Below are 12051 nucleotides of genomic sequence, written 5' to 3'. Positions count from 1 at the left end.
CCTATACGTCCTTTGCCTTTGTGTGAGTGAGAGATTTGTCTGCTGACGTTGAGTGCTGGATCAAAGAGCTGGATTATCTCGCAGTATGTACTTTACTGGTTATCAATCAGAATACAGAATTACGGAAACAACACAATCTACCTCAATATCCTGATTCTGAGCGGCTGATTTGACAGTTTATGGGAATGGCGTGCTCGCACAATTGGCCCCCGTTATCTGAAGATTTAGTAGATTTCAGATCTTTAAGACGGTGCTTTTTAATAATTCACTGCTTACACTTGCGCTAACGTATCGACACCATGACCTTACAACCTTGAAGAGAAACGTCATCAAAGACCTATGACGTTTTCTCGAGTTCGAATGTTTCATCAAAGAATTGAAAGTCTGTCTGAAAATTGAGGTTTATTTGAGGGCAATATTAGCTAGCAATGTCAACGCCCTATAAAAATATACGAATCTTAATCGTGTATTTGTAAACTTTAAAGTCTGATGTGTAGAATTACGCAATCTAGGTAATCTCAGATATCGGTTATCGTTTCTTTACTTATCTCCTCTATAACCTTTTTGGTGTGAATTTCACAGACTAAAAACTATGTCAGTTACAGGAATTGTTATCATAAGATTTTGAAAGTGTACATTATAGATAAATCGGCGATTTTATGAATCAATGAAAGTAAGACATAAGAAGAGTTTGGCATTCCAAATCAACGAAGTTCCCTAACAGACATGCAAAATAAATAATAAATATAGAACAAAACACGGAACAATTTTGATTAGTTTGTTAAATAAAATAACATAAAATTTATTTGGCTGCACAATTCAATTTATTGACAAACAAGTTGATGAAACAAGTCAACACATAGCAAATATCAACAATCAAACATCAATCTAAAGTCAAAATTTTGCAAATGCTATTATCGATACAATGGCCTTGACAGCAAATACAATCATCTGTCATAAATTAAATGCCTTTTCATTTTTTCATACAAATTGTTAGGCCAATATATACATGTCCTCACTGAACAGCCTATGATTTTTTTTTCCATTTTCTCGATCACGAAAGAGAGCACAGGAGGGTGGGGGTGCTTATTCATCAATGGCATCTGATCCCATCTAATGTTATATTCTTAGAGGTCTGTGTTTTATCTGATTCTGATATGTATTGTTTCAACGAATTGAACTTCTGCGCTTGATAACTGATCGTTTTCTCCATATTTCATATTAATATTAACAAAGCACGTATACAGATTTACGAATATTAAAATATTTCTGCAAGAGTTCACAAAAAAGTTAACCTATGTGGGTGGTGTTTATATACCGGTATATATAAATAATACAGTCAAACAAATAAAGCGAAATGTAAACATTAAAAAGGACGCTTTATTTATAATTTTTATATCCATTGTTAACAGAAGTCGGAAGGAAATTAACTTCTGAAATGCTTAAATCTATTTCTTAAGAGTTGTGCATGTCAATTTCAATAAAATCTGAACCGAATTTAAGATTCCTTTTATCAGCTCAACATGAGCTTATCTTGTGAAAATAATGTGTAGACAGATTATATTGTGATTTCCTTCCAGTAACGACCCTGAATTTATTGGTACAAGGAGAAACGAAACCCTGACAGGGTTTGAAAGCTCTCAGTAAAACTGCTGATAGGCATGTCAGAGGGGTAATTTGTTTGTACTCTATCTGTTCCAGAACCCCATTCCTTGTTCCTCCCTAACCGGATGATGTTTTTCCCACGTGGTCACAAGAAAAGCGCGCGCTTTGTAGTGAGCAGTGAAGATTATTTGAACATCTTTCCTTCTGTTTAAACATAAACGGACAATTGACAGCGGCTTTGTTCACAACAGACCAGCAGATCACGTCACTCCGTCGATCTTAATTGGAAAATCAGAGATAAAACAAGTCTTCCTACAAGATAAGATTCATCATTAATCAGACTTAATTATTAATAAGCTCCTCAACCTTCCCGGATTCCGTTACTTAATATTTACACAAATCGCAGGTGCATATTGTATAATTAAATGTGAACAGTTTCCGTTAATTGATCTATATCGCTGAGGATTCTGTGTTTGTCGCCAGAAAACAAATCTACGTGGAGCTTTACAGAGGATAGACATCCTATTCCTGCTTGTATACATATAAATATATTAATTACACAAGAAGAATATCGAACTCTCTAAACTCACAAAGTTTGTAAACATAAACGGTTTCATGGAGTTCTTATAAACTGCCGTATATTTTTCTATTTTTGTTTCCAGTGCCCCGGCTTAACACAGATGCAAGAGGATTATAAACGAGAGCTCACTTCGATTCTGATGATATCGAGAAATTTTACTTGTATAAAGAGCCTGATCTGATTCGTATTTACACAGTATAAACTGTTTATAAGATATGCCAACATTTTAATCGTTGTAATATATACTTGCAGTGTTTTTTCAACAACTTTCCATCTTCAGTGCGAACTGCCTAAAAGTATTTGTGGTTGGTGGGATTGGGCTGTCGGTGTTTGCATCTGCGATTGGTATATAAGTATATGCAAAGAGACGTGTATTGACAGTATTCGTGTTAATATGTATCGGGCATCTGCTTTCCAAGAAGTAAGCTGAGACGTCATTGGTACATCGCCATCCATCTATCAGACCATGTTATTACCGATGCTACAGTGCGAGTTTTGCTCTATTTCTCTGACTCGTTAATATCAGATGATTCTTTACTTTAGATTTAGTTTTAAATGGAAAGCTTTAGACGTTCGATCTTTGCTCCAAAAACTTCCATTATTCCGATTCCACAATCAAGGAGGAATGAAAATAAGATTGTGCTCAATGTAGGAGGTGTCAAGTTCGAAACCTATAAAACCACCTTGAAAAGCATTCCAGATACCCGACTATCATGGCTGTCGGACTCCACCGGAAACACACCGGAGTACGACCCGATTACGGGAGAGTTTTTCTTCGACAGACATTCCGGAATGTTTCATATGATACTGAATTACTACCGGACAGGGAAACTCCACATTCCAATGGACGTGTGTGGCCCGGCGTTCGAGGAAGAGCTCGCTTACTGGGGTCTGGACGAGAACCAGATAGAACCATGTTGTTGGAACACTTATCGAGCCCATAGGGACGCCCAGCAGACTCTGGCAGAGTTCGAGGGTCATGACCCCGGGACGGAGAGTGACGATGAGGAAGAGTCGGCGATGAGGGAAAGATTCGGAATTTCCGAGGATTTCGTTGAGGTGAAGAAATCCGTTTGGGAAAGATGGAAAATTCGGATCTGGAATATTGTAGACGAACCCAGAGCCAACAGCTTATCACGTGTATGTATAATTTAAGCTTTCAAAAATTAAACAGCCTAAACAAAAAAATAATTGAATAAATAGCAACTTCTAATTTTACCCTGCCATAGTTCTGCATTCGTAAAATGTCTCCAGACTATTTGGTATATAGAATTGGAAAACATTTCCTAGGTATGCTACAGAATGCTGTTTTTCATACCGTAATAGTTTTGTGATCAGCGCATTTAACCATGATGCTTTTGAGTATTTGCTGATACAAATGCCTTTATATTTACAAAGAAAGGTTTTTAAGCTAAAAAAAAAAAGCACGCTGAAAATTATAAAAGATATTTTTCTCTTTAAATAACATGCATTCTAAATCATTAGACAGAAGGGAGAGATGTCGAATGAAATTCATAACGTGAAAAAATTGAAGAAAGTTGTATGCAAAACTTGAAAGCAATGCCAGGCTTTTAAATAGAATTTTACTTACATCTACCTCTTTGTTAGATAAGTTATTTATTAGGCATTGTGTTTAGCGAAATATATGAGCAATAAAATTTTCTCCAACAGCGATATGTACGTCTAATTACCGGTATTCTTCTGAGAATGTTTGAGGTTTGGTAATGTTTCTTAATATAACGCCCTGTCTGTTTATTTCTTTCATCATATGTAGGTGGGTAACCTTGTCATGCATTATATACAAAACTCACAGTTTAAGCACATACAGTTTTGATCTACCTCGTTAGTTCATTATAGAATACATAAAACTAATGTCAGATTTTTTTAAAGATTAATGTGCATACAAATTAAATACAAAAGATTGTGTAGTATTTGGGGATAAGCTCGAGTTCCTATACACAAAAAGAATCTTAGCAAATGTTTAGCATATTTAAGAATAGTTGAAAAGCATTAATCTTGTTCCAGAAATTCGTCATTGTACTGTTTTTATTATTCTGCATAACCCTTCAGATATACATGTATACGACATGTTTATAGTTTCATTGCCAATGTTTCTCTCTTATTCTATTTTCTCTTGTTTCAGATATTTGCCATCATTTCCGTATTTTTCATTATACTGTCCATCGCATCATTCTGTCTGGAAACCCACTCCAAGTTCCGCTACGACATTTCCGGAAACAGTTCCGTAAAACCCAGAACCATAGTCGAACAGGTCCGGAATTCCCGTCCCCACATCATATTTGTTGTGTTGGAGTACATGTGTATGGTGTTTTTTACCTTTGAAGTGACTGTCCGATTCATTTCTTGTCCAAACAAATCAAAGTTTATCAAAGACTTTTATAACTGGATCGAACTGTTTTCCGTTATTCCTTTCTACACTCTCATTATTGCGAATTGCATATCACCGGATTTTGTAATGACTGATACTGGATTGTTTATAAATGCTTTGCGTTTCATCCGAATTTTCCGTATTCTTAAATTAACACGCTATTTCAGCGGTCTGAAAATTCTTGGACACACAATTCGAGCCAGTGCCAAAGAGCTGCTTTTATTATTCCTGGTTCTCATAATTGGAGTTTTGATATTCGGTGTGCTGATTTACTTTGCTGAACAGATTCAAGAAGACAGTTTAAATAGCTTCTCTGACATTCCAATTAGTTTCTACTGGGCGGTTGAAACAATGACAACGCTGGGATATGGCGATATAGTGCCAAAAACAATGACAGGCTATATAATTGGCTGTGCATGCGCAGTATGCGGTCTGCTAATGCTATCCCTTCCGGTTCCGATTATCGTAAGCAATTTTACACTATATTATTCACATGCACAAGCCAAAATGAAACTACCGAAGAAAAATAAGAACGTTTTAGTCGGGGCCGCTAATGTTCTGAAAGAGAGTTCCTTTGGTACTTTGACTCCAGTGGAGTGTAGCGGGTCCTCGGGCGGGGATTCCAGTAAAGAATCTCGACGGAATAGTAACGACAGTGCCCTGGGCAGCTGCAATAGTACGGGTAACTTAATTTACTCTTCCATCCAATTCCGGTCTTTCCGCACAAGATGAAGAATTAAGAGCAATTTTGCTGCATTTGTATATTGTTTAATAAAGAAGGTTTTCAGAAAGAACATTTTTCAACCATAATTTCATTTTTATGATTGCATGTAAAACTCTAAACTAAATTTTGCTTTTAAATTTCAAAGCATGTCTTTTCTTTAATTTTATTGTTCGAAACTGCATGTTTCTGACTATTCTTTCTGTACTTTTTATTTTTTTTCTTTCTTCAAAGTACTTTATATGCATGTATTGTTATTCAGAGTCCCCTCAAAGTGTGAAAGAACAGACCGGTATTAGCGTAATATTTACAGATGAAAACCCACCCGGAAACACGTCACCTGCCAGTTCCGGGTCACCTGGACAAAAACGGAAGTTGTCGAACATCAATGAGATTCCTGGTCGACGTTGTAGTAGTTTAGAGGTTGCAACCCCACCGATGCACAGACTTAATCGCTCTGGTAAGAGTTGCGTACATCTCTTTGTTAAGTTTTTTTTATAATTAAACGTAAACAAGTAAACGGTAATCATCATCTTAGAATAAATCATTTTTCTAAAAAGGTACATGCTTATTTCCGATTTATCGTCTAGATTACTATGATAACCTAGTTCAGTTCTGGGTGGTGATTTATGTCCATCCGAACAATTCTTTTTTTCCATTAATTTGAATGGATTCAACAGCACCCAAAGATATTTAATCTGAGTTTTCATTTGGTTCTATCACTAACACCTATTGAAAGTTTATATATACACTTTCACCTATCAGTGACACCTAAGTATTTTCATTTCTGTGTGGATAAATTGTTTATGCTTTCTGCAATAGATCACACTTTTTCCTAAACTTTTTAAGTGGTCTTGTCTTACTCTGGGCTGAAGATCTCTTGGGAATTTCACTTTGTTTATTTTAAGATTTGAAGAAGTTGATGTTTACCTTGGATGGTCAAAACAAACAAGGATTTTTTTTTATTCCTGCATTTTTTATCAAATTCATCAAATATAATTTTTGTTCCGAAAAGAAAAAAATTGATTCATTTTGCTTTTTCCTCTAATCACTTCTCATTTTGACGAGTATTTCGAACAACAATATCCCTTCTCCACTTGAAGAACATTTATATTTTGATAAAAGGACATGTACATGTATAAAGGTATAGAAAGTGATACAATTGTAGCGTTCACTTTTTGCCATAAAATATGTCTTATGATATTAAAAAAAATACGGTTTTGGCTAAGGTAAAAGAATGTTGAAGGTTAATGAACAGTAATCGATTTTTAAAAATCTATTAACAATATAAATACTTGTATTTAAAGTACTTAATACTTGGACCCCTGGAAATTCCAGACATGGGATCAGGTGCCTAGGAGGAGTAAGCATCCCCTGTTGTCCAGTCACATCCACGTGTGCTCTTTGTATTGATCTGGTAGATGGAACATTCCGTTGTCAAATTCAGGATAAAAGGAAAGGCATAATAACATGAAACAAATCAGCCAAAATACGACTCAATGATAAGTTGTATCTGTTACCACGGTCATTATAATGACTACAGAATTTACGAAATACCGGCCTTAAACGGGGTATTTGAAATCCTTCCAACATCAACTTATCAGTGAGTATCATGCCTCGGTTAAAAATTGAACATGCTCAGAGGAAGTTCTTGAGAGGTAAAAAAACTGGAAGACATAAACACCATTAGAAGGTGATATATAATGAAATATTTCTGATATACTACACAAATAAGGAAGGTTTGCGATGGAAAAACTGGGGTCATCTGTATGACAATGTCATAAAAATTATTTGCAAGGAGATCCTCCCTTCAAAAATTGATTATGGCAATTCAGTTACCATGATCCGATATGTTTTGTATAATAAACAAAACATATCGGATCATGGTAACTGACTTAAATTGCGTTAAAATTTTAAAACGTTTTTGCCCAAACCGAGAGATCCATTCGTTATCTTTTTTTAAAAAAAAAAAGAAATAACATGTCTGCAAATTTTTCAAATTCACATTTTTTTTTCAATTAAAACCATATTGCAAGAGGGCTAAAAATCATGTTAAAAAAGAATTATTTTGGAAAACTATAAACGCAGGCTTCTTATTGAATTGCAAGAAGCAACGCAGGCCATCAAATGAAATTAGTGAACACAAAAGCCCAGTTTCTCTAAACTCTCATCAATTTCTTACAAATTATTGTGTCCAATTTTAGGCCCGAAGCATTTGAGGATAATGAAAACGACAAACAAAATGACAATTTTTACTTTTATTCATTTTCTTGATGTGGCGTCTTTCGAAATGATTGGATCTTTGACAGCTTTAAAGAACACGCAAAATAAAAATTCTTAACGAAAAGCACAGGAAAATCATCTATTGAACGAATTCGGTATGTTGGTGGGATTTACCCTTTTTTGACTGAACTAAGTATTGATTGAATTATTGCATATCGGCTTTCAATCAGTCATATTGATAAACTAGTAAGAAATATACAATTACTTTAGAATAATTATTATTCTTTTAGCAATTTAGCAGCTTGTAATCTGTGATGTAAATAACTTGCAACATGTACAAGTATGAATTAATGTAAGCTTAAAATTTACCAATAACATCAGGAATATCAATGTCTTAGATAAAACAAAATGTAGGTTCAGGATGAGACATGGTTTTAAGACAGTCATATTTATGCAGAAACAATACATTTTAAATAGCGCTAGAATTGACTGATTGAAATAAACTAATGAAAAACTACAAATACATTTACATTTAATAGGAAGGGAGGGCGATAAAGTTATTTTGTGTCTGGAGCGTAAATATATGAACAAAAATAATAAGAACCTTTGGGGCAATTTAATAATAATAAAAAAAAAATTATTTAAGATTAATTTGTAAAAACGAAGTCATCCTTTTCTTAAGAAGTAATTTGGTGCATTATCGTGTCGCAAACAAAATAAATACAGATTACTGTTTTATTCGTTAATTCTAAAAAGAGATCATCCTCCAAAAAATAAATTCGTTGAATTTTCTTTTTTTTTTTTTTTATAATCTCATCTACACGTTCAGAAATCGAACTTTTTATCAGAAAATACTTCGCTTTAAAACTTTATTTCATATTTAAAACTGAACACGACTCGTAAATAGCCATACGCCATATTATTTTTCCTTTCTTCGATATAAGCACAGGGTATATAAAGACTTCATATTCGTTACACCTGATTGCACACCTGGAACTCAAGGCCTACGTTTACTTTTCTTACCTTGCATGTAATCTAGAATTTACATTTTATCCCACTGTTTTACGTGCATTTTTGGTTTAAATTCTGATGCATTGACTTGTGCATTGATGTTTCTATTTTTTGGAATTGGTTTACTCGGTATTGCATAAATATGATTATTTTATCACGATCAAACAATATTAAGATTGGCGATTACGTCCATAAGTGAGAGATATGTACAGCTAAACTCGTGAAGAAGTCAAGGCTCAATAAAAAGAGTTAAACAAAAGAAATATATATTTTTTCCCCCAAAACTGAGTGTTAAATATAGCCTCCCTACCAAGAAGGACAAATCTTAAGTCAGGAATAATTCGTATTTGAGCCTGATTTTTTAATTCTCAAAACTCATATATATGTTCCTGTGAAATCTGTTGAGCAGTGTTGTCTGATAGCTGTTTAGTTGGCATGATTGTCTGACTAAAGTACACCCTAAGAAGGAATTAAGAAATTTTTGTTATATAATTCAGGTAAAGCAGAGGAATCAAATAATGCGAATAGCTCTCTGTCATTCGAGAGTGCAGAAAATGGCATTGACTGAATTTTTGGAATGGTTCATAGTGTACGTTACGTACAAGCAATTTGTTTTTCATTAACAAAGCAAACGCCTTTACATCTCTCTCGCACACATTTGTTTTATTTAAATGTTTTTTCAAAGTGCCTCCTGTGACGTCATAAAACCTTTCTTTACTCATTTCCGGAAAGTTTTCTAGCAAAACACAACGTAAGATAGTAAATGCAGCGCACAGCAAAAAAAAAAAGGAAAGATTAGAAGATAAGTCATTTTACATTAATTATCATGGGCTCTTAAAAATAGATCTGATCAGATCATACGGAAGATCATACTGAATGCTAAGCTAGAAATTAGATCCATATAACTTTCATCAAGCTCGTTTTGGGGGGATTGTCTTGAAACAATATGTTCTCACGAGGCATATAAACAATATAGCGGCATTTCTTAAGGTGCGATAAAGTGCAGGAATATGTTCACGGAATTCAATATGCCAGATCTGGAGGAATATTGGAATGAATGTTCAGTTTCCTGTGTACATAACAATGGACATAAAAGATCCCTTCTCCAGCAGGGTTTTTCCTTCATGTTTACAAATAGCTAGTCGCGAAACATCAGGAGTTGATTGTTTTACAAGATGCTTCACATTGGTTAGGGCCATTACCTGGGTATTTGGGAATGCATTAGGTGTTATCCGCCTGTTTTTAGAGCTGAATATCTACACACTGTTAATAAATCATCAGCATAATCGGTTTTCCATTGACCACCCTTGAAACGCGAGAACAATTATATCATTCCAAAAAGATCTCTGCAACAAAAGTAATACATGTATGCATGCTGTAATTTTTTTTTCTTGTAGATGACATGTAGAATTGTTACACACAGAAACTTTGACACATTTCGGAATAAAATAAAATCAATGAATTTCTAATGATTTGATATTTTTATAGTTTAATTATGTATATCAAACGTATAAAAATAGATATGGTCAGAACTGGTGACTATAATACTAAACTGAATCTGCATTACTTACATTGATAACCTTGTAAATATTGATGTTTTAGGAACTGGATCTCTGCGAATGACACCTGCATCGAAGCGGCGTTCCATAACTGTTTTCTGATCAACTCTGACGTCATAATTGCTTGTCAGGGATTGTACTTGGTCACGTGACAACGTCAAATCCATACGGAATACTGGAGTTGCACAAATTGTTAGCAGGTGGATTTGATCGTGGCACAATAGACATGCCATCTAAATTATAATTACAAATCTTGTATTGATAATTGCCGTCATCGTCCGAATAATCATTACTTTGTTTTCCGCACTAATTTCGCTGTCTGTGATAATAATGTAAATATACTATCCACTTCAGAATAAAGTTTATGTTACAGCACATAAATCATATCTCCTCAGTGTTTTTTTATCCAGTTACATCAACTCAACTGCGGTAGATTTGATTAAAAATAATTGACTCTTTTTTTTCCCTAAAAGCATAAATTATTTTTAGCAAAGATTTATATCACAGCTTTATATTTTTGAATGTAAAATAATTAACTTTATGTCGTTAGAAAAATTAATACAATCCTGAAACAGCATATTCTGAGAGAAAGCCTTTCTAGAAGCATTTTTCTGTTTATTTCTCTTGATTGGGATAATCAAAATATACAGTATGACCACTTCGAGATATAATTGAAAAAATAAACAATAAACACATTGTACAAATGTACAATAGGCGAATCAGTGTGAAAACTATTTTTATCATTCTAATAGATATGACAATCTTGATCTTCTATGAAAAAAAAATCATAAAAACCTTACAAACAAAGATACATAGCGGGTTCCAGCAAATGTTCAACCAAGCCTCTTTCTGTACTCCTCACTAAAATATTAACAGTAGTGAAGGAGAAACTTCAGAAGTACTGTTAAACAATATATTCGAGAAGTGGTGTAAGTCAGATGTGAATACTTTAAAATTCCAAGGAACTTTGGGAAAATTTTGAAACCATAAGATTTTACCAAAATCAACAGCGTAAAAAAGTACGACTTTTTAACTTTATACACAACCATTCCCCGCGATAAATTAAAGAACATGCTTTTTTAAATCAAAGACAGCTGCTTTTTCAATAAAAATAGAACTCTAAAATTTCCTTACATTTGTCATTTACAAAATTATTTTGCTGAAAAAAGATTCTGATTGTACACACAAAAACTCTGAAGTTGACAAAAAGATGCTTTCAAGAGTTTCTGATTGACAATATCTATGTGGTTTTCTTCAGCAGGTATTCCTACAATCTACTGGAATCGAATAGGTTCCACTTGCGCCCCGTTATTAGCAGACCTATTTTTGTATTCATATGAAGCAGATTTTGTCCAAAATCTTACACTTGAAGTGATGAAAATACTTGCTGTGGCCTTCAACTCGACATTTTGATATATCGACGACGCATTGTCAATTGACAATGGTTGTTTCCATTCTTATGTGGATACGATATATCCCAGTGAGCTTGAGATAAAAGATACCACAGACTCTGACACATCTGTTTCATTTTTTGATATTTTACTTGAAAAGACGTTAATGGTAGACGTTAATGGTAATCTAACAACCAAACTTAATTATAAACGTGATTATTTTAACTTTTCAATCGTAAGTAACTTCCATATCTTATGCAGCAGTATAAATTCATCAAATGAATACGTAGTTAATATATCTCAGTTGATTCGATACGCAGGAGCATGCTCAACGTATGTACAATTTCTAAAATGAGGTAAATTTTTGACAAACAAGTTGATAAGACAAGAACATCAGCAGTCTCGTTTAAAGTCATATTATTTTGTAATTTCTTTGGTCGATACAACGACCTTGTCAGCAAATTCAGTTTATCATTGTATCAAATGCCGACTAACGTTTTCCATTCTAATTGTTAGTCCTTTATTTACACCCTGAATTGACGACGGATTATTCGTTATTTCTCGATCATTAC

At 34.0% G+C, this 12051-nt stretch overlaps 1 protein-coding gene across 2 annotated transcripts; it reads left to right on the top strand.

Annotated features, from left to right (window-relative positions):
- The first annotated feature begins 1743 nt into the window (after positions 1 to 1743).
- LOC134251241 (potassium voltage-gated channel protein Shaw-like) lies at positions 1744 to 10474 on the top strand. Of its 2 annotated transcripts, none has more exons than XM_062733629.1 (4): positions 1744 to 3325; positions 4329 to 5250; positions 5558 to 5755; positions 10132 to 10474. In XM_062733629.1, exons 1-4 carry the CDS (start codon positions 2741 to 2743, stop codon positions 10188 to 10190), a joined length of 1764 nt encoding a protein of 587 aa, XP_062589613.1. In that variant the 5' UTR covers positions 1744 to 2740; the 3' UTR covers positions 10191 to 10474. The 2 variants fall into 2 exon arrangements, with proteins under 2 accessions (XP_062589613.1, XP_062589612.1); XM_062733628.1 differs by having other exon boundaries at positions 1748 to 3325; positions 4329 to 5256.
- The last annotated feature ends 1577 nt before the right edge of the window (positions 10475 to 12051 follow it).

The sequence above is a fragment of the Saccostrea cucullata genome, unplaced genomic scaffold (assembly GCF_032062105.1).
Source record: "Saccostrea cucullata isolate Sc308-1 unplaced genomic scaffold, CSIRO_AGI_Scuc_v1 ctg1709, whole genome shotgun sequence".
NCBI classification, from domain to species: Eukaryota; Metazoa; Mollusca; class Bivalvia; order Ostreida; family Ostreidae; genus Saccostrea; species Saccostrea cuccullata.
The sequence above is the reverse complement of the archived record's forward strand: the minus strand, read 5'-3'. Positions and strand labels throughout refer to the sequence as shown.